Source organism: Cordyceps javanica, chromosome 5 (genome assembly GCF_051103115.1).
Source record: "Cordyceps javanica chromosome 5, complete sequence".
NCBI lineage: Eukaryota > Fungi > Ascomycota > Sordariomycetes > Hypocreales > Cordycipitaceae > Cordyceps > Cordyceps javanica.
In genome coordinates this window covers 2,798,710-2,820,277 of record NC_139299.1, presented here as the reverse complement: position 1 = coordinate 2,820,277, position 21,568 = coordinate 2,798,710, and the positions used below count along the sequence as shown (strand labels likewise).

Below are 21,568 nucleotides of genomic sequence, written 5' to 3'. Positions count from 1 at the left end.
CGTCGTAGTCTAGATGCGTGAATTGGAATGGCGGAGAGTGGAAGACCTCCAGCGTGGCGTAGCTCTGTGTCGAGGCCTTCTCACAGAATTACGATATTCCGTACCGCTTACAAGCGTATACACGGAATCCTAAGGCTTCACCTTTGTCTATGAAAGACTCTATTCTTGCTTCAGGTTCACTCTTGTTACTGCAATACACGTATTGATACGTGTTTACTCATCCATCACCTCCTGCCGGGTAAAGCAATACCCGGCTGCGATGGAGCTTAAATCTCTGTAGTCTTTACGATTTCTGGTTTGTATTGATGTCATTTCAAGGGCTCTATACGTTTCCACTCATTATTATATGTACTCTCCGATGGGCATACCCAAGGCCTGGTTTTCGCCGAATGGGGTCCTGCCAAACAGAAGGCGACATCCCCTTATCAACTGCAATCTCCTTGTAGCCAGCAAGTACATGGTCAGAGATGAGTCACGGTAGAGTTCACGACTAGCTTGATCGCTGACTATATGGGGATTTGCGCCACTCAATGTACGACCTCGTCCGCGAGTGGTGGTGGTAGACCGGGAACGTGTGTTCGAACCCGGCACCTCCAGACTGTTTGCCAGTATCACCACCACCTGTTTTTTTTTTCACTCTACTATTCAAGAAGACCGGCAGCTTCGGCGAAATTATTCGGAGAAACATTGCAGAGCGGCATGATCCGGTCAAGGTACCAAGTCGCTGCATCAAAGGATCACCCACCAGACTCGGCGCCAGATGGCGGGGTGTGAGTAGCTCGGTGATGATTCCACTCCATGTAGCCTACTCAGTAGTACGTATGATTTGGTTGCTCGCTCTATATAAGACCGTATTAATGGTCTTTTTTTTTTTCGAATTTTCAATGGTGTACGGTGCAGATAACAGCTGCCTTGCTCCTCTGAGTCGTTGGTGCGGGGGCCTGGGCCATGAGCTGCGACCGCAATAGCAAACGACTCGAAGCTTGGCGGCGACACACCTCGCACCTGGAGGTATTACTCTCATGCGGCGACTGCGGCCCGAGTCCAGGCATGGAACCCAAGCATATGCAACAGTATGGGACCAGAAAAGTTGTAGTGGGGGTTGACAGCAAAAGAACAAAAAAACAGCGTGGCACTGCTAGAGGCAGTTATAGGCTCGACGGGTCTGTCCGGCGCCTCTTTCATCATCGAGATTGCTCTGCTCCTGGGGCCGATGGGACATTTTTATCCCTCAGCAATTCTTGGCTTCTTCATCTCGTCTCCCTTCCATATTTTACAAACTTGTAATTTTTATTTCTTTTTTTTACCTCCCTGCTTAGCCACGTTTTGAACCATTGTCTCAGCTTACAACACGTCAACGGTCCAATCTAGATCGAACGCCCATCATCTGCAGCGCCTCCTGCCAACCCCAGCCTCATTTTACCCCGCCAAACCCCTCCATTCTCTTTGCCAACAGCAGGAACAAACAAAAAAAAACCATCGTGATTTTCCTCGCAGAGTAAATCCGCCCAAAATGCCCGAGGTAATTCGGAATCTACGTGATTGGCCCTCTGGGGGAAAAAAAAGCTAATGCACTCTCTCTCTCTTCCCCCTCGTCATAGATCAACACCCTCCTCTTCGACTGCGACAACACGCTCGTCCTCTCCGAGGAGCTCGCCTTCGAGGCCTGCGCCGACCTCATAAACCAGATCAACGAGGAGCGCGGCGTCGACCTGCGCTTCACCGGCGAGACGCTCATCAAGGAGTTTGTCGGCCAGAACTTCCGCGGCATGCTCACGTCGCTGCAGGAGCGCCACGGGATCCAGATCTCGGCCGCCGACATGGAAAAGTACGTCACCAAGGAGGAGGACGCCGTCATCGCCAAGCTGCGGGCCGCGCTGCGCCCGTGCGTCGGCGTCGACGCCCAGCTCGAGACGCTCGCCGCCTCGGGCAAGTACCTCATGGCCGTCGTCTCCTCGTCGGCGCTGCGCCGCGTCAGGGCCTCCATCGAAAAGGTCGGCCAGGACAAGTACTTCCCCGGCGACGTCGTCTTCTCGGCCGCCACCTCGCTCGACAAGCCCACCAGCAAGCCCGACCCGGCCATCTACCTGCACGCCCTCAAGAAGCTCGGCCGCACCGCCGAGCAGAGCGTCGCCATCGAGGACAGCAAGAGCGGCACCCTCAGCGGCACCCGCGCCGGCATCAAGGTCATTGGCTACGTCGGCCCCTACGAGGACGCCCGCAAGCCCGAGATGGAGAAGATCCTGACCGAGGCCGGCGCCGTCGTCATCATGCGCGACTGGTCCGAGTTCCCCGCCGCCCTGGAGAAGATTTCCAGCGGTGCCGTCTAGACGGGCCCCCGCCCACCCACAATAGATAGGGAATACATTATAGACTTGCAAGCAGCCATTATTACAGCAACAGATTGTTCTACTGAGAATCCGGCTGGTGATTTTAACGTTCCATCACAAAGTACAACCCGCCAATGCTGCAACTTGGCCGCTTCTCAGTAGAGAGGCATCTAGTTTCTCCAATCCATCAGAAAGCTGTTCACGCTCTGTAGAGTAGCCCGACTCGGGTTTGCCGCCGGGAAAGCCGTCATGAAGCCGCCTAACCTACTCTTCACCAACGTCTTTGTGAAATTCACCTGCACGCCGTCCTCGCGCCGCTGGCCAGCATCATCAAGGAGAAGACACGACAGTGCCAGCGCAGTGCCGACAGAAAAGTCTTTGCCCGAATCGCACGAGACAACAACTACCCTGCTACTCCCTGTGGTGTCGCCGCTCATAAAAGTACGCGCAAATGCGCAGATGTCGGGCAAGGCGAGGCGCAGATTACGACTGCCGGCTTTGCTGTTGCCGAGTCCGACTTGCATGGAGCGCGGGCCCTTGACCCATGACTCCTTGGGCGTCGTCGACGCCAGCAGCTGTATGTGACACTCGTTCGCGTCTTCCCCCGGGACGCTTGTCGCAGTCGACGTCGGGCACACGTAGAGCCCGGGCGCGAGCCGCACATGCTCTTCCCTGCCCGTCGCCGCACGCGCTGCCAGGTCGTCTTCCACCAGCTGCCGTATCAGCGCCGGTAGCTCACCCTCTGCCGTTTCCAGCAGAACATCTGCATTCCTCCAAAATACCGGCGGCGTGAGCCCGTGCGCCCAGTTCTCCGTGTCGTCACCCGCTCCCTGTATGTAGGTGCCCTCCTCCATCTCGCTGCCTGCTACGCGCCGGCTGGCCGTGCAGCAAATCACGGGCCTGTAGTCCTCGAATATCGTGCCGTCGCCGTCGTCGTCGGGGGGCAGCGCAGACTCCTGCGTGATCCAGAGCGGGCGGAGCGGCTTGCTGAGGCAGCGCGGCAGCGGCAGTGCGAGCGCCGCCAGCGACGCGACGAAGCCCGGTAGCAGCGCCGCGACCTGCGCGTGCGTCGTGGCCGGGAGCGACGGCGGCAGGAACAGCGCCTGGGACAGCGGGTGGTCCGGCAGCAGCGCGCGGTTGAGCACGGCGCACCACACGGGGATAGTGGTGGACAGCGCGTCGGGCATGCGCTTGCCCCGCCGCGTGGAGTCGACGATGATGACGCTGACTTTCTGTGTGAGAATGTGGTTCTTGCAAGTTTTTCTACGGCTGGAGGTATTCATGAGATATTGGCGCGTGCCACGTACCCGTCGTGCTTCTCGGCAAGCTCAACAATGTGGAGGTTCAGCCGCCGCGTGCTAAATTTCCACGCCCGCTCGTGCCCGTCGGTGCTCTTGAAGTAGGCGCTGCCGCCCTTGGCCTCCGGCGGCACGTACCAGCTGCCGCAGCGTTCGTTGGCAATGAGAGGTCGTCTGGGGACTCCTTGCGTCCCTGCAGAGGTGTGCCCGTCTTCTGCCACTCTGGGTCCGCCGAATGCACTCGCGGCTCGTGCGACGAACTCGGCATCTGCCCGGATGGAGCGCAGGCGGTTGTGTATGGTATGTGTAGTGCGCTTCAGTCCAGACATGAGCTGCGACATGGACATTTGCTGGTCATGGGAGAATAAAATATCGGAATGATGAATGCCCGCCGTCCGCACGCTCGACGCTGTCGTCTGCGTCTGGCCCTGCGACGTCATGTTGATTGGCAACTGGCTACCAAAATTGCCCTGTTATCTGATGAAATATTACGAAGGGTAGATTGCAAACAAAATCAAGCTTTGCTCTTGCTAAGCGCACGACATTTTATACAATGAAAAACCAAAGATTGTGGCGTCGAAAAAGTCGTGGAGCTTGACACCACCGGCCTGCCCCACCTCGATCACAAGAGTACGCCACAGGCAGTTTAATTTACAGATTTTGATCCTCAATTCTTTGGGGTTTTCATCATTCATGTGTAAAGTCAAATGTGTTTACAATCATTCGCCAATTTGCAAGGCGCTGTTTCCAAGCTTCACGTGCCAACTCCGTCCGATTACTGCGCATTTTATACCAGCTTCCAAACGCCATTCTCGATCACGATGCTAATCTCACGACCTTCGTCAATGCTCTTGCGACCGGCATGCAGGATCGCCGTCGTCGCAATCGTATTACGCAGCGTTGGCAAGCCCTTGGCGTCGAGGTCTGCGGGCTTCAAGCGGCCCTCATTGACCGCACGGCAGCCGTCGACAAACTTTTCAATCGAAATGTAGCCATAGCCAGTCTGGCCGTTGAAGTTGCCGTCCTCATCCGGGGCGTAGCGCATGTAAAAAGGATTGAACCACTGCAGCTGGCCGGCCTTGTCGTCGGCAATGTCGTAGCCGCGGTGGGCCTGGTCGACACGAATCTCGCCGTCGGCAGCCAGGTAGTGGAAGTACTGGTTCGTGTGGACGCCGGCGCGCTCGGGGGCCGTCCAGGAGGAGGTGTAGACGCCGATGGCGCGCTTGGAGGGGTCATCCTTCTTCGCCCAGGTTACGAGCACGGAGATGGTGTCCTCGGTCTCGTCGACGCAGCCGCGGGCGACAGCGACGCCCTTGGAGGAGGACGCCGACACCTTGACGGGCACGTAGCGGTCTTGGACCATGGAGTCACAGATGTCGACGTGGTGACTGTTGAGGTAGTAGGAAATGTCCGACTCCTTGCCGGCCCAGGACTTGAAAGTGTCGAGCTGGTACTTGGGCTGCGACATGTACGAGTACCAGTAGTTGAAGTCGCCGAGCGTCTTGGCCTTGAAGCGGGCGTCCGAGTAGGCCGGGTCGAAGCGCTTGTGGTGCTCGATAAAGACGTAGACGCCCTTTTCCTCAGCCCGCTGAATCAGCTCCTGGTGATGCTCGAGAAGCTTGACGGCCGGCTTGGTGATGAGGACGTGGATGCCGCGCTCAATGGCGTACAAGGCAATGGGAAAGTGAGTGGGATCCGGGGTGAAGATGGTGATGGCATCGCCGGCCTTGAGACCGTCGATGGCAGCCTTGTAGGCATCAGGGTCCTTTTGGTCGTTGGCGGGGAAGGAGTCGAAAGAGGTGTCAAGGCCGTTGTAGACTTGAGTGATGTTTTTGTCGAGGTGCTCACCTGCCGTAGTTAGAAATGCCATCAAGACCGATGAAAGCTGGAGGTAAACATACGAATGGCGGGGAACTTGGTGCCGTTTACGCCAACCATTCCCAGCTTATCGACTTTGCCGCGACGGCGCAGGTCAAAGAGGGTGAGGCCGACAACGCCAACCTTTTTGTCCGAAGCTGAGCCACCAGTACCGACAAAGCCAGTGGTGTACTCGCCGGTACCAATCATCAAGACATTGATGCGCGCAGCCATTGTGTCGGGAGCCTTGCGGGGAAGAAGCTATAAGCTTGCGCGGGATATCTCGATATAGTCTTCACAGGATGCAAGGCTGAAGACGAAAAAACGAAAAAACGAAGACGACAAAAGAAGAGAGTGATTGGTGAGCGGCGGAAGTGACTTCGCTTTGTAGCTGAAAGCCAGGGGGGCTGGGCAAACGCGGGATGGTTGAGCTTCAAACGGCTACTGCTGAAGCTCTGGCGATGCTGGCCGGCAATTGGAGGGATAATATGATCCGGTCCACTGTGATGTGATGAGCGGCGCGGTGTTTGAAGCAGCGAAGATCGGAGCGCCTTTTTCAACACGGTGCAACTCGGCGAAAATTACCGGTTCTGGGATACAGTGATTCTTCAGATAGAGCAACGTGGATGAGCGCAGTGTGAATATATAAGAAATGTTACAAGCCGCCTCGCTTCAGAATTTGCACGGACCGTCGCTCCAATTTACCCCTCCCCCGCCAAACAACCCCGCACTCACTTCGATGCCAGCACCAAGCGGCTCAGTAAACACGCAAGATGGACTCAAATTTCCGTTGTACATAGATCCAGCAGCCAACGATCACGAGTATTTGGACTAAAAAGAATTAGCAGAGTACAATGAAGAGGATCTTCTGCCGAATATTCATTCCGCCGATCTGTTGTCGCCGCGTCAGCCACGCGCATGATAGCTCTATTTGAACTTTGCGCAAACCCACGATGTGGAGGCCTAGCTGTTCCGAAATGCCCTCACAAGCCTCATTTCACCAGCTGGTGTGGCAATTACTATCGCACAATATTCTCTAGGTACATGGTCGTTCGTCCCCATTGACCCGACGGTTCGCAGCCCGGCAGGCCCGTTTTATTCAGGTGGGGGTTGCTTCGTCCCCCACTGGTGGAAGAATCCCCAAGACGGTACCTGAGGTTGATGGGTTGATCATCATCGTGAAACAAGCGTCAAGAAAATACCGTCACTCGACGACATGAAATGCTTCAATTTGGTGCTATAGCTGGGTAGTATCGACCAACAATCACTTTCCCTCGCGTCTCCCGTATCACATTTTCGGTACAGTAGAGATTCTGCCGACGGGTCCGGGACCGGGACCGGCCCCACCGCCGCCGAAGACCCCAGGCCCCAGGACGTGATATATGCAGAGCTAGCCCCATCACAGGAACCATGTGTTCTCTTCTTTGTTCTCTCTCATATAATCTCTCCGTGGCCTGCGTTTACATTTTCACGCGTCTGCTTTTCTCTCCTCTAAACCCACACCGCAGACGCCATGACCAGCCAACGCCGCCCGCTGCCGTGCGGCATCTACGCCCCGACCATGACCTTCTTTGACCCCGACACCGAGGACCTCGACATCCCCACCATTAAGAAGCACGCCCAGCGCCTGGTCCGCGACGGCCTGGTCGGCATCGTCGTCATGGGCTCCAACGGCGAGGCCGTGCACTGCACGCGCGAGGAGAAGCTCGCCGTCGCCGCGGCCACCCGCGAGGCCCTCGACGAGGCCGGCTTCGGCACCACGCCCATCATCATCGGCGCCACCGAGGGCTCCGTCCGCGGCACCGTCGAGCTCTGCCGGCTCGCGCACCAGCAGGGCGGCGCCGACTACGCCCTCGTGCTCCCGCCCTCGTACTACCGCGCGCAGACGGACGAGGACGTCATCCTGCAGTACTTCACCGCCGTCGCCGACGCCTCGCCGCTGCCCCTCATCCTGTACAACTACCCGGGCGCCGTGTCGGGCATCGACATGGACAGCGACCTCATCGTCCGCCTGGCGCGGCACCCCAACATTGTCGGCACCAAGTTCACCTGCGGCAACACGGGCAAGCTGACGCGCGTGGCGCTCGCCACCGACGCCAGGACGCCCGCCCGCGAGGGCTCCGGCTACATGGCCTTTGGCGGCATGTGCGACTTCACCGCACAGACGCTGCAGAGCGGCGGCAGCGGCATCATCGCGGGAGGCGCCAACGTCATGCCCAAGGTCTGCGCCCGCGTCTGGAACCTGTACGCCGAGGGCAAGAGGGACGAGGCCGAGGCCCTGCAAAAGGTACTCAGCAAGGGCGACTGGCCGCTCACCAAGGCCGCCATTGCCGGCACCAAGCAGGCGATCCAGAGCTATTTCGGCTACGGCGGCTATCCTAGGCGGCCGCTCAAGCGCCTCGACGACGCCCGCATCAAGGCCATTGAGGAGGGTACCCGCGAAGTCATGGAGGTAGAAAAGAGTCTGTAAGCGATGCAGACAGAACGTGGCCATACTTCAGAGAAATTTGCTCCACCATACGCAGTCATTATACATGGAAATATACTTTTTCTAGACACCAGGGGGGCAAACACGCTTACCTGCACGATACCAGTACGAACAATTACCGGAATCACTTGAACACCCAAGGCGCACAATCCATGAAGCCACTTTGTCTGCATCGTCCCTATTGTTCATGCAGACCTCATAGCCATGATTTTTGTGTAGTACACTTGCTTCGTTCACCTTCCTTCATCTTCCGGCGTGCTGCTCAACTTCTCCGTTCATGATTTCACTGCTAGCTTGAGTGGCGAGGATCCCCTGATCCAGTGGCTAAGCAGTAACTCAAGTGTCACAGGGAGATACCATCTTGAATCCAGTCATTTCTCTTCTCAATAAAGTCAATTTGTCGTCGGGCTAGGGGCAAGACTAAATTACTTCACATCGTAGAACTGCTGCAGGGTAAGTCGTGGTGAATTAGACTCGAGTCGGTGGAGCTTATCGATAAGCGCTGATCCAGAAAAAAATCAGAGACCATCCCGCAGACCACCAGCCCATTCAACAGCTATCTTCTCGATCCCGAAACACTCCAGCGACATCTACGTTTCCCTCTGTGCCGATTTTTCTCGAAAAACAGCCAGAAAAAAAAAAAAAGGAAATCAATACTGTGCATAGTAATTGTCAAGGATGGGCCGTGAACTGCAAAAGAAAAAGCGCCGCTCGGGCCGCATGCCAGTGCGGCAGTCCAACAAGACTAAAAAGATTCTCAACCCACGAGGCAACAACATTGTCGCCGAGAATTGGTACGTTGGTTCAAATCTTGAGAAGTTACTCATTGAGTATCAAACGTTGGCTAATAGAAAAACAAACATAGGGACAAAAAGGCAACACTTTCCCAAAACTACCGCCGTCTCGGGCTCGTGTCCCGCCTGCGCGCGCCGACGGGCGGCGTCGAGGGCCGCCTGGACAAGTCCTCCATCGCGGCGCTGCAGGCTGCCCATTCCGCCGCCGACGCCGCCTCTTCCTCGTCCTCGCCATCCTCGGCGAACCCGTTTGCGATTGACAGCACCGAAAAGGCCATCATCTCCGAGGCCCGGGTCGAGCGCGACGCCTCGGGCAAGATCATCCGCGTGATCCGTCCCCAGGCCGGCCACGACAACCCCCTCAACGACCCCCTCCGCCACCTCGACGACGACGACGAAGAGGAAGATGGGGGCCGTGGCGGCCAGCTGGTCGTGACGGAGCTCGAGGACGGCGGCTACCAAAAGACGAGGAAGCACCGGGAGGAGCACGAGGAGTGGGGCGGCATCGTCGACGCCGACGAGGAGGGCACGACGGACGTGGTGCGCGAGCTCGTCCAGCAGGCGCGCAACCCGGCGCCCCGCAAGGCGAGGCACCTGAGCGAGCGCGAGGCCGAGTGGCTGGGCCGCCTGGTGGCGCGGCACGGCGACGACACCCGCGCCATGGCCCGCGACGCGAGCCTCAACCCGATGCAGCAGACGGCGGCCGACATTGCGCGCAGGCTGAAGAAGCTGAATGCGTGAGAAAGGGAAGGCGGGCCGTGGCGGGCCGCTGCCGCTGCTGCTGTTCTCCTTCCCCCTCTGCAGAGGGGAAAAATGAGAATCTGCATGCTCTGGATATCTAAGAGCTGGGGAATGAAATTTGCATTTGACGGTAGAACCCACGTTCGGGAGGTTTCGACAATTGAAAAGCAGGCGTTTATAGGGTGTTTTCATTTTTTCCCCCTCCCTTTTGCATCGACAATTTTGGTTAGAGCGAGTCCCGTCTCATCAGCATAAATGGTCAATACAAAACGAGATTTATTACACAAATTACAAGAATGTTTGCAGTCATCTTTTAACCGTAGAAGAATGCAAATGTCTAATCCTATTCCAATAATAATGATAAAAGAGCCCTATGTACCTTCCGCCGCACGGACCGGAGTTGGTATTTTCCCAATGGTACTGACAAGGCGGAGGTGGCCATCTCCTCTCGCAAATACGCCCTAATAAATCGTCGTCCACCATCTGCTTGTCTAATCCCCCTTAAACGCCGCTCAAAGAAAAAAAAGTGCAATGATGCTGTTCCGTCCCGTCGTACCAAAGAAAAAAAAAGCTTGACAACCTACGTAAAAAGACGTATGCTTCCATCATGCTAGCAAGCTGAAAGTCGCTTGCTCTTTACTCGCCCCCTCCCGTGCAGGTAGATTACCGATCAACACGGTCATAGTTGGCCTGCGGAAACTTGGCCGGAGAGTCGTCGACCGTAGGTGGGCGGTAGGGCATGGCGGCGGGTGGGACGGGCGGCGGAGAGCCGGCACCACCACCGGAGTGGTACTGAGTCTCACTGTCGAAGAAGGCGCCGGCGTTGCTTCGCTGGGGCAGGGCGCCGTAGCGGTCGGGATCGTCCTCGTCGTAGTGGCCGCCGCTGTACGGGTTGGGGTCGCTGCCGTAGCGGTTGCCGTAGCTGCCGCTGGGGCCGCCGGGCACGCTGGGGCCGCTGTCGTCGTGGTCGTCCATGTGAACGCGCTCATAGGCCTCGTCGCCGTGGGGAGCCATGGAGAAGGCCTCCTTGTCGGGGTCGATGTCGTTGCTGCCGCCGCGGATCTTGCGATTGCTGTAGCCGGGCAGGCTGCCGTGGAAGTTGTAGTAGGTCATGGTGTAGCCGCTGATAAAGGTGCTGCCGCCAAAGAGCAGCCTGATGGAGGAGGGACAGAGGTTAGAGGGAGAGAACAGGTAGCTTGGCAAGGGAGAGGAAAAGCACGTACGTGATGATGACGCCGAGGGCGACGACGCCCTTGCTGATACCGCAACGGTTGCCGCACAGGCCAGAGGAGTTGTAGGCGGCCTGGGTGGCAAAGGCCGAGAGCCAGAGGATGACGCCAAAGAGGTCGACGGCGAACATGGCGTGCACGTTGGCGAAACGGCGCGTGCGCTCGAAACGGGGTGTCATGATGAGGTACACCCATATCGGGATGGAAATGAAGAACTGTCGGCCGTCGTGGTCAGTCGTGAGTCGTCTGGAGCGGACGTTGAGGTGCTGCTTACGGTGGCAAAGGTCCAGCCATTGTTTCCGACGACCTTGGAGCCCTTGCCGGTGAAGACGACAATTTCGAGCACCCAGAGGACAAAGGCTAGGGCGATCTGGGCAATGTGGAGGCTAAGCTTGATAGGGGGCACGCGATCCGGGTCAAACTCAATCATGGTGGTAGTTGCGGTGGTTGTGGTGGGAGCTGCGAAAGGGTGCAGGAGGTGTCAACAATGGGAGGGTGGATGATGCAGGTTCGAGGTGCGCCGAGCGTCCAAAGCGAGCTGAACACAACAATATCGACAGCAGCAGGTAGCAAAAAGGCCGTGATGAGATTTCTCTCGCCTGGTCGAGGAATGTGACAGAGGTTCGTCCTAGATCGGCGCTAATCGAGGTGAAGCAGACGTTGTACGAGTCGTTTGGTTCGCAGCGTGTGTGTGTGTGAGTGTGTGGCGTCGTAGTTCGTCGAGCCGCTAAGGGAAGCTTGAATGCCACGAGCTAGAAGGGGGGCGGGAGAGGGTAAAAGCGAAAAGATACTTGGGAATGAGCGAGAGCGAGAAGAGGAGGGAAGAAAAAAACAGGCAGAGAGAAGAGAAGATTTTATTGGATGCGGCCAAGGGATATAAATAAGAATAGGGCAAGGGATGCGGAGGCAACGGAGAGAAAAAGGGAAAAAAAAGAAGACGAACGGCTGAGAAGCAAACCGATTGGAGAGTTGTCAGCTCAGGCTTATTATTAGCCCAGCCAGCCCAGCCCGGCCCATACAGTTGCAGTTGGCAGTGCGACAAGGCGGATCCCTGCGGTTTGACTCGCTGCCGGCGCTAGGATGAGCAGTGAGGCTGTTAGTCGGTTGAGCTATAAAAAGCATTGCATTAGGAAGTAAGTTGAAAAAAGTTAAATACAGCCATGAGAATACAGTAATGAAGATGCAACAATAAATATGAACCAGTAAAAATGAACCAGTAAAAATGAAACAATAGAATAAAATATCAAAGTAACATGTTCAAAAAGAGAGAGAAAGAGGGCGAGTGCGAGAGACGTTGCCGCGGCCACGTAGACTCCACAGAGGGGGCAATCCGCGGCTCTGATTCGTGAGTGTACTTTGACTGTGACCTCTACATTAATCCGTACCAAGTATTATTCCTTCGTCTGGAACCGAGCTCCTTGGACTGTCAAAATGCGCAGTGAATTTTCTTCTTGCAAGTTGTGAGTGTTTCCAGACTTTGGAAAACAAGCTGATACATTTTACTGCTCTTAAAAAAGAAAAACAAAGAGCATCCCCTCCCATCCGGGTAGTTTGCTGCTGACGTCGCCCGCCGCCACAGGTGATGACCCCACACGTCGGCTCAGCCACGCCAAGCTGCTGCGCCACCCTCCCTCTCAAGCGCCTCAGCCTCCCCTTGCTAAAAGCATCGTCATGATTGGCCAGTCTGGCCGACCAAGGCGTCTGCATGTCTTGCATCTATTGTCTTGAGTCTACCTCACGGCACCATAATGGACCAGCAAGTCACGCGTCTCTTGCCGCTCTATAGGCAGTAGAGCAGTTAATCCATAGAGTGTTATATATTTTCCGTATCCTGTTTGCTCTCGTCTATATTGTAAATACATAGCCGCAGCCGATCGCCTAACTAGCATCCACGAGCAGCATTCTCTCTGCAATGTAAGCCTCTTTTTATATACGGGGTATTCTAAAATCTCGGCATAGCCTCCTGCACCAGAGCTCTCCCGGGCCAATCCTTGGCCAGATGAATCGATCGATTGTCCAATCTCGCGGCGGATCGGCTTCACAGCGCCGCCATGATGCCAAACACGGTCGCCAGCACGCAGCCACTCCAGCTGACGACCACAGCGCTGCCGCTGTCTTTAGGCGTCTTTGTCGCCGTCGCGCCGCCGCCGCCACTGTTCGTCCCTGATGCTTCCGTGGCCGGCGACGCTGACGGGCCAGCCGCTTCCGAACTCGATGTACCGGTCTGCGTCTCCTCCTCCGCCCCCGACGACGACGACGATGATAACCCGCCGGTCGACGCTGCCGTCTCCGTGTGGGACGACCCCCCCGCCTCGCCGCCCTCCGTGCTGTCAAACACCGGGGCCGTCGGCAGCGGCGTTCCGTCCGCCGATGCCAACGACGACGACAACGGCGTCCACACGCCGCCCGAGTCGGTCCTGTGCTGCGTGCAGACGCTCTGCGCGTAGTCGCACGACGCGCCCGGCTGGCAGCACAGCTTCAGCGCCTTGCCAAAGTCGCAGAAGACGGTCGCGCCCTCGCAGGCGTCGGCGCACACCCCCACGCCCTGGCTTTGCGTGCACTTGGAGCCCCGCGGGCAGCACCCGTTGCCGTCGCCGCACGCCGTCTTGCCCTCGCTGCACGCATCCTTTTGCGCCCTCCGACCTGCTGCCGGCAGCGCCGCGACGGCCGTCACCTTGGCCTCCCGGGCCTGTAGAGCCTTTTCGCACAGGGCTGTCTGAGCCAGGAGCGCTAGAACTGCTGTGGTGGGTTTCATTGCCAGGTATGGAGTTGTAAATCGTTTGCGAGCTTCTGTGTGTGTGTGTGTGTGTGCATGCGTGTGTAGGTCTGGATGGAGCTGACCGACGAAAATGGACTGTTTTGGCCGACCACCCAAACACGTAGTAGTCCAAAATGGGCGACGAGCCGTAATTAAATGTGAAAAAAGTCTCGCACTTTAGATAAGGCTGAAGGATAATGATCACCGATGACGAAGTTTGGTGAGCACTTGTCTAATAACAGGTAGGCGGAACAAGGCTCCCATGTCGGCCTAGCCCAGTCTGGGTTGGGCCGTGAAGTCGGCGACAAACTGGGCATTCTGTAGCGTGGCCTGGCCCGTTATCCACTCGTTTTTTTTTTATAATTCAAGGATGTGGATGTACGTAGTTGCAGTTTCTAACTCTTCCTGGTTGGTCTTTATTGGCTCGCACATTGGTTGAGACATTTTGGTCGTAAATGAGAGAGCATCCGTGTGCTACAACCATTATGAATCGATTGCTTCACACGAGAAGCCTCTTGTTGGGCAGCGGTACGGACTAGGCGGCCTTTGGGGCACGAAGGTGATGAAGTTACAGTGGCCGCCTTCAGACTCACTACGTCCGCGCACCAACTTTCACACAAAGCGACGAACAGCAATTCACCATGGGCAGACAGGCAAGCACAGGTATCAGAGTACGCACTTGCAATCGGTGCCTAGAAGGACAACTCAAGCGCCAAGGCAGAAACGCCACGGGAACACCACTGCGGATTCTGTTAGGGACTTGCCAGTGATTCTGTCAGGCAGTAATCTGCTGACTTGTTTCTTTGTTCCCTTCAAATTGCCTCTGAATTGCCTCTGCTCACACGTGAACAGAGGGACATCAAGCTCACTTGCCACGGACTGCAGCCCATGTTGTGCACGGAATGCGAGCGTTTGTCTACTTGTGCACTTCCAGGTGTGCGTGCTGGAAAGTGATCAAGGTGCGCGCTTTTGCCTGCTCGTATTATCTCATGGTGGAAGATTTCGGGCTGACTCTGCGCCAGGACACTGTAGGGGGCTCCTCTGGCGTGTCGAAACCGCGGTACAGCACCTACTGCCGTCTGAGCTGCTGGGCAGCAGTACAGGCGGTGCCAGGCTACGACGACAAGAGGTGGTGCCCCGTACGTGATACTTAGCATACACACCTGCAACTACCCGCCAGACGAAACTAGAAAAAAGGACGCCCGTAAGTCCTGCCCACGGCTGCGACGTGGCCCTGTAGGAGTCCTTGTAGGTGGCATGCTGTAGATGGACTGAATCACTGAACCTGAGCCCACCACAGCTACGGCAATGAACGGCGAGCGGAGACAAGCGGATGGAAGCAGACGGCAGACGACTTGTATACCAGGACACCATACGTGTGCCACATGTAGTGGTCCTACTGTAGTTGCTTTTGCGTGCGTTCGTTACGCCCCTCAAGTGCTCGAACTGGACGGGGCTCCTGGCAGGGCTGCGTGTGACTGGCAGACCGCATGAATAGCAAGCAGCCCGAGTTCTCGAGAGGGAAGAGCCTCTCAGGTTACTCTGCCAAGGCCAAAGTAGATGCTAAGGCCACCACCGCCCGTGAAGCTGTTCCATCAGTACGAGAGGGATGTTGACAGTGCCACACACACAGTTGTCTCTTTGCTGGCCACACCACGAGTCAGTATATCTTGACAAAGACGGTACCAAACTTGTCAAACACGAACAAGGTAGCCATGTCTTATATACTTCTTGAACCCGTTGGCGGCCGCCACATCGCGGGGGGGGGGGTGTCATCAGTGGAGATGGCTGCGTGTGGTCCCGAAGTCGCGTTTCTCCCATTAAGCCCCCCAGACCTTTTACTATTAGCCAGATCTTTGTACCTTGGCTTGATGCAAAGGCGGAGAACAGCACAACACATGGTTATGGAGCACTGCCAAGCGCGAGGCTACACAAACCTGTTCGTGGAGGCTCGCCGGCCAGCATGGCGGCTTGCCGGTGTAGGTGCCCGTCCGCAGAGTTGACGAAACTCCGGCATTTGGTCAAGACTGTGACACCAAAGGCAAATGGGTACCTTTAGTCTTGCGCGGACTTGGCAGAGTCCCTTTCATATAACTTTGAAGTTGAAGCTCAGACGCTCAAACAGCCGGCTATCTGTCTGTCATACCTTGCTGTTATAAAAGTTCGATCCACATTCGCTTCCTTTCCATTCTCTTCAGACTTCTTCTACACATTATTTGAAGTTTTGAGTATTTGAATCTTCAAAAACTCGCTCAAATTCTAGTGATGAGGCGATCATCGCCATCGTCGCGTTACTCTTCACGGCGACGCCGCCCATCGGTCGTCCACTTCGCCTGGCGATGGTGGCCGACCAGACGCCGCAGCAGCGGCACGAATCTTTAGTTCACGACCAAAGGTATGTATTGCCTGGTGGTCACAGTATCCCTACTCTCCCTTGGCTATCTCGTTATATGCCTCCTGAAGTGAAGGGCGCTACTGTTGAACTGTACAAACTCGTATTGACTCTCAGCAGTGAACACGGTCGAGCCAGGCCACAGTGTCTGGCCAATATTCTAAACACTCTGGCCCCGGGACCTTTCATCGCGCAAAGACGCCATGAAGCCGTCGCCCGCCGCGAGCAGCCCACCGACAAGACGGACGAGACGGGAACACCCGCCTCAACTAGCAGCTCCCCCCCCTCCGAACCAGCTAGTAAGGAGCAAGCTTAGAGTGAACTCATATGAGGAGAAGTGTGTTACTTTCTTGTATATATTTGAAGACAAGATTTCAAGATTTCGACGTGAGGCTGAAAGTACTGGGAATAGAAAAACGCATTCAGTGTGACAAGGGAAATATAGATGATCATTTGGCTCATGCCATAAGTTATAGACATCTATTCTACTACATCACCATCTTCTTGATACGCTCGTCTTCTTTCGGCTCCCCATATACAACCGTACTACCACCTGCAACAACGGGAATAGTACTTTAACAAGCCTACTTACTCGGCACTGCCAGGAGGTCGAAACGGAACGATGGTATGTATGTCATCTAGTGCGCCTCGCTCCAGTAGCTGGCTTCGTTGCCTATGAGTTCAGCGCTTGAATTTGAGACTGGAAAGTATGGCTACGTGCTTTGATGCGATTTTCCCGTGTACAATAGATTACAAGAAACGATGGACCGCATAGATGGCTACCTGTAATCCTCTAGGTTCTGCGTCCCGACAAGAGCAACAGGATGAAGAACCGGAGCTGGATAGCTCAACCAGGCAGAAGACGACCACGCACACTCCTAATAAGACCTAACAGCGGTAGAACAGCAGTTGAAGACACTGTAATGCCCTGTAAGCTGCCACCTTGGAGCGTTGAGGGACTGCTCCCAGGCCCCCAAGTGCTGGGGGCCGGGCTGACTGGAGGAGAGGCGGAAGCTGGTACCTCTGCCACTACGTACGATAGCAGACGCGGGCGCAGCAGGTACGTGAAACCCAACGCCTTTGTGCTCTTGGGGGAGATCTCTGAGTTGTCCTCTGTGAGCTGGCCGGCCTACGTAGATGCCGAGCAAGGAGGCAGTCACGAGCAAGGCAGCTTCCGCAGATATCGTCATCTTTTCTTTGTTCTCCTGCATCCATCTTGCGCCAACTTGACTCACCCCACACACACAGGCACACATTCACAGACCGCCGCTGGCTCTGCCCATGGCCGCGTATACGCCTGAACAAAAGATGGCCAAGTAATGTTACCTGGAGTATGGCTCGAGCGTCCTTTACGGGAGAAATATTTGCGACTATCTGCGTATGCGGGTAGTCCTAGAGAGCGTTCTCGGCCGCCTTGGTATACCTGGTGTATCCCACCTGGTGTATCCCACCCTCCTGCAGACCATCAGCAGTCAGGCTCGGGGCCAGGTTCAGACCTTCCCCGAACAATAACGGGCATGCATGTGTTCGTGGTACAAAAGAGACTCTCCTGGCTGTCAAAGAATCCAATGGCCCAGAATTCGCATTCCTATTCCAGCGCTGGACCGGGGGGGGGGGGGGGGGGGGGCATTGATGAGGCTGAGAGACACCATCACTCTGCTCTGGATTGGTACCTGATAATTCTGTACGTCATCTCTACCTCTTCGAAGGGAGTAGATCCCGATTAGGTTGGCACAAAAAAGCAGGCTACGACGCAAGTATGCCGTACCTTGTGCATATCGCACGCACATCGTTCGATGGCGTAAGCTTGGCTTTGCATTATTTAGTGCAGGATCGAACAGCCAAGGTATACAGTCATAGGCCTCTAATACCAAAAAATGGAGCCCCTGGGAGCAGGGCAACTGGGAATATCCCATTCAGGCCGGCATTTACTGCGCGACATGCCTAAGTTATCTGCGCTGCGTGATAAGCCACCACTATGCACCACTGGCAAATCCATCGAGGCAGCTGCATAATTGGAGCATCATGATCTCGCGTATAGCACTCACATATAGCAGACGTGCTGTAAAGCGATAAAAATCCTTTTACAAAGCAATATGATTACTAAATTGCGTCCAAATTCAAGTGACGGCCCGCCGGCCCGTCGCCGTTTTATATGCCGCGGGCGGGAGCTGCTGGACGGCTAGTCGAGCTCAGAGCTTCTGTCAGCGAGTTCTTGCATGTCCCCGTGGCAATAAACTCCTCCAAGTTCTGGAGAGTGACGCTCGCTATCTCAGATAGCGCCTCGTCCGTGAAGAAGGCCTGATGGCCGCACACGATGACGTTTGGAAAGGTCATGAGGCGCATCAGCAAGTCGTCGTGTATCACATCGCCGGAATGGTCGTTGTAAAAGAGCGCGCTCTCGTCTTCGTACACGTCGAGCGCAAGGCTCCCGATTTGCTTCGCCTTGAGAGCCTTGATGGCGGCTGCGGTGTCCAGGAGGCCGCCGCGAGCGGTGTTGACAATCATGACGCCTCTCTTCATCCGGGCGATGGTGCTTTCATCAATCAGGTGGCGGGTCTCTTCGGTAAGCGGACAGTGCAGACTGATAATGTCACACTCCGGCAGCATCTCGTCGAGAGCCATGTACTCACCCAGTCCGGCAAGGGCGGGCGACTCATACTTGTCGTAGGCAAGAATACGACATCTGAAGCCGTTCAAGATTTTCGCGGTAGCAATGCCAATCTTTCCCGTGCCGACGATGCCGACTGTTTTGCCGTGCAATGTAAATCCTAGCAGGCCGTCGAGCGCGAAATTACCTTCCCTGAGCCGGTTGTAGGCGCGGTGCGTGTTGCGGTTCAGGGTCTGGATGAGCGCCACTGTGAATTCGGCAACCGACTCTGGCGAGTACGACGGGACGTTGGCGACCATGATGCCGCTCTCCTTGGCGGCCTCGAGATCGACATTGTTGAACCCGGCGCAGCGCAGCAGAATAGCACTGATCCCGATCCGGGCCAAAACCTTGATCACCTCGGAGCCTAAGCCATCGTTGACAAACACGCAGACTGCGTCCGCTCCCTCAGCCAGGGCCGCAGTGTCAGTGCTGAGAGGAAAATCATGGTACGCGATATCGATGCCCGATGATGAGCCTGCCCGGGCGTTGTTCTGCAAAGCAATGTATTTCTTATCGTACGGCTTGGTGCTAAACACGGCAAGTCTCATGGCGGCTACAACCGTAAATTTGTGGGCTGCGGCGATGGTCAATTTGGAGCGAGGAGCTATCGATAATTGGAAGTCGTCCTGGAGCGAACTTGGGTAGAACGATGGCCAGCGAAGATGGCATTAATTTACGATGGAGCTGCCACAGAAACGTGATAAAGAGATGTTTTCTAAATCGCTCGCTGGCCAGCAATACTCTGCATGGGATATTCACACCGTTCACGTGAACAAGGTGGGCCATATTGACCACCTCTGTACAATACAAACCGGCCAATACGATGCATAATGAAATAACATATTATATGCAATTTTCTCCGTTTGCGGATGCCACGTCATGTTGCATCAAAGCTGATGAGCAATCTGTAGTTCAAATACAGATTAGTGCCGTGGCTGGATGGAGTATGTCTTCTCACATTATGCCACGGCCACTATAACTAGTAAATGAACACCATGAGGCCGTTTCCGGACTAGAATTAGCACTGCATTGTACATATTGTCCTGTTCTCACTCCTAAATGATGCAGTTTCCTCTTCGGAGAAATCTGTAGCCATGCATTGTCTGCCCATCGTTCGTCATTACTACTTCCTTCGCAAGAAGCGCAAATGATTTGTTGTAAAACTAGTATTGTGCATCAGCATAGTTTCATTCCAAAAAAAAAAAAAACACCCGAATGATCGTCTCAATAACACTGTGGTTTTCAGGTACACCGACGCCTAGCAGGCTGAGGAGTCACAGGGGTGTCGCGGAATAGCGTAGATTGGTCTACACATACAAAATCCCCCTTTTGTTCCCGTCAGACGCAAAAGAAACTCGCCAGGATGCTAGAGTCCCTCTTCATTTCTTGATGCGGTAGTGCGGGGATGGCGAGTGCAGTAACTGGAACTCCTACAGTCAAGGATGGGTTGAGAAATAGTGAGACATTTGCATGGCATTTCCTCCGAAGCGTTGGGTAATAAAGAAAGGCCGAGTTCTTCGGGCTTGATAGACCCGAATGAGTCCTCTGGCGTGGTTGAGCTGCGTATATGATGGGTGAGCCGGATTGAGGCCGGATGGATGAGCATCACACGCCACAAGGATTCACAATGAAAGTTTTGTGTTGTTCTGACATGAAAATCTATGATCGCTCTCGTTGTTTTCACGCTCATCACAAGCAGTAGTTCACAGTAGTCCACAGTAACAACGGCATAGGAACTGGGGTCTGATATCAGCTGCTTCATTTCTTCTTGCCCGCAGCGTTCCAGCTCACGACCTTTGTAACAATTTCTTTCTGGTGTCTCGATAACAGCTCCGGCATCTAGGAGTAGCCGAATAATTTCGAGGTGACCACCATCTGAAGGCGACGGGAGGGCGGTGCGAAAGTTAAAACTAATTTTCTGACTGCATTTTCTCCTTTGTTCAGCAACAGTCGGACAATATCAGGTTGATCAGCTTTCGAGGCAGCCTGGAGAGCGGTACCAAGTATCCGTGTGTCAAACTTCCAAGTGCTGCTGCCCTCACTATCCTGTGGATTGACGACTGCACTATCTAGCAGTAATGGGAGAATCTCAATATTTCTGCGTTACTGGAAGCCCGGAGTGCGGCGTCATATATTTGACTCTGTGTTTCAATATTAGGCCCTTTCTCCAGCAGTGGCTGAACAATTGCAAAATGGTCGTTCGTCGCAGCAAGCACGAGTGCCGTGCTAACGAATATAGCTTGTTATTCGACTTTGGGTTCATTTTCCAGTAGGACATGAGCGATTCCAGCATGAATTTTCTGAGATGCCCAATGCAAAGTATTCTTTCGGTCCTCATCTTCATCAGCAATGGCTCCTTTGTTGTCTCGTATGAGTCGTGTCAGCATGGATTCCTGTCCATTGACAGCATCGAGCCTAATAGGACCTACACTACCAGTATCTGTTGTGTAGTACTGCCGCCCGAAGGAAGGGAAAGCATAGTGCGAATCTTTCATTGGTCACATCGTAAAGTTGATTGAGCTCGGGTTCAATCTTTTGCTCTGTTTCCAATGGCATCTCTCGTGCATGATGCGCCCCATATTCTGCGGAATATGTTGGGAAATATGGGCCGTGCAACCGAATAGTTGCTAGGCGGACGCCAAATGAAGATGTCTAATGACCTCTCACCCCTGAGGGATGAAATCAACAATATAGATACTACGGACATGCATATTCTACTTTTTAATGCGGTGTCGAAACGGCGGGCTGTTTAGTTCCAGTCTAGGCTGGTCGGCCCGGATGTGGTAGTTGTACCTGATTAGGCAAGTATCGGCGTGATAAAAATTCACTAGCGTGTACTATACTGTACGGAATAAACGCTCAGCGTTGTTATTAGTACTTCCCAAACAGACCGAACATAGTATTCCTTCTTTTGGCTCTAGATAGGCCAATGAAAAGACAGATATTTCCCATCACTTGTTCAATTTCGAGATGAGATCAAACGCTGGAAAGTTTGTAGGGAATTTGACTATATAAGGTCCTCGAAGCC

The 21,568-nt window shown here is 54.8% G+C and overlaps 8 protein-coding genes across 8 annotated transcripts; 3 read left to right on the top strand and 5 right to left on the bottom strand.

Moving 5' to 3' along the window:
* Window positions 1-1,513: 1,513 nt before the first annotated feature.
* V2A60_008070 (HAD-like domain-containing protein) lies at window positions 1,514-2,330 on the top strand (the record flags this gene model as incomplete). Its single annotated transcript, XM_083259347.1, has 2 exons — window positions 1,514-1,522; window positions 1,602-2,330. 2 exons carry the CDS (start codon window positions 1,514-1,516, stop codon window positions 2,328-2,330), a joined length of 738 nt encoding a protein of 245 aa, XP_083115473.1.
* A 170-nt stretch (window positions 2,331-2,500) lies between these two features.
* V2A60_008069 (tRNA A64-2'-O-ribosylphosphate transferase) lies at window positions 2,501-4,068 on the bottom strand (the record flags this gene model as incomplete). The annotated part of the gene is made up of 2 exons (XM_083259346.1): window positions 2,501-3,554; window positions 3,638-4,068. 2 exons carry the CDS (start codon window positions 4,066-4,068, stop codon window positions 2,501-2,503), a joined length of 1,485 nt encoding a protein of 494 aa, XP_083115472.1.
* Window positions 4,069-4,415: 347 nt separating this feature from the next.
* V2A60_008068 (Gfo/Idh/MocA family protein) lies at window positions 4,416-5,719 on the bottom strand (the record flags this gene model as incomplete). Its single annotated transcript, XM_083259345.1, has 2 exons — window positions 4,416-5,476; window positions 5,530-5,719. The coding sequence occupies 2 exons, from the start codon at window positions 5,717-5,719 to the stop codon at window positions 4,416-4,418; spliced, it is 1,251 nt and encodes a 416-aa protein (XP_083115471.1).
* A 1,279-nt stretch (window positions 5,720-6,998) lies between these two features.
* Window positions 6,999-7,955, top strand: V2A60_008067 (dihydrodipicolinate synthase family protein; the record flags this gene model as incomplete). Its single annotated transcript, XM_083259344.1, has 1 exon — window positions 6,999-7,955. One exon carries the CDS (start codon window positions 6,999-7,001, stop codon window positions 7,953-7,955), a length of 957 nt encoding a protein of 318 aa, XP_083115470.1.
* Window positions 7,956-8,651: 696 nt separating this feature from the next.
* On the top strand, window positions 8,652-9,508 carry V2A60_008066 (ribosome biogenesis protein Nop16; the record flags this gene model as incomplete). Its single annotated transcript, XM_083259343.1, has 2 exons — window positions 8,652-8,767; window positions 8,839-9,508. 2 exons carry the CDS (start codon window positions 8,652-8,654, stop codon window positions 9,506-9,508), a joined length of 786 nt encoding a protein of 261 aa, XP_083115469.1.
* Window positions 9,509-10,171: 663 nt separating this feature from the next.
* Window positions 10,172-11,167, bottom strand: V2A60_008065 (MARVEL domain-containing protein; the record flags this gene model as incomplete). The annotated part of the gene is made up of 3 exons (XM_083259342.1): window positions 10,172-10,661; window positions 10,732-10,952; window positions 11,012-11,167. The coding sequence occupies 3 exons, from the start codon at window positions 11,165-11,167 to the stop codon at window positions 10,172-10,174; spliced, it is 867 nt and encodes a 288-aa protein (XP_083115468.1).
* Window positions 11,168-12,775: 1,608 nt separating this feature from the next.
* Window positions 12,776-13,492, bottom strand: V2A60_008064 (uncharacterized protein; the record flags this gene model as incomplete). Its single annotated transcript, XM_083259341.1, has 1 exon — window positions 12,776-13,492. One exon carries the CDS (start codon window positions 13,490-13,492, stop codon window positions 12,776-12,778), a length of 717 nt encoding a protein of 238 aa, XP_083115467.1.
* A 4,546-nt stretch (window positions 13,493-18,038) lies between these two features.
* On the bottom strand, window positions 18,039-19,088 carry V2A60_008063 (2-hydroxyacid dehydrogenase; the record flags this gene model as incomplete). Its single annotated transcript, XM_083259340.1, has 1 exon — window positions 18,039-19,088. The coding sequence occupies one exon, from the start codon at window positions 19,086-19,088 to the stop codon at window positions 18,039-18,041; it is 1,050 nt and encodes a 349-aa protein (XP_083115466.1).
* Window positions 19,089-21,568: the final 2,480 nt, after the last annotated feature.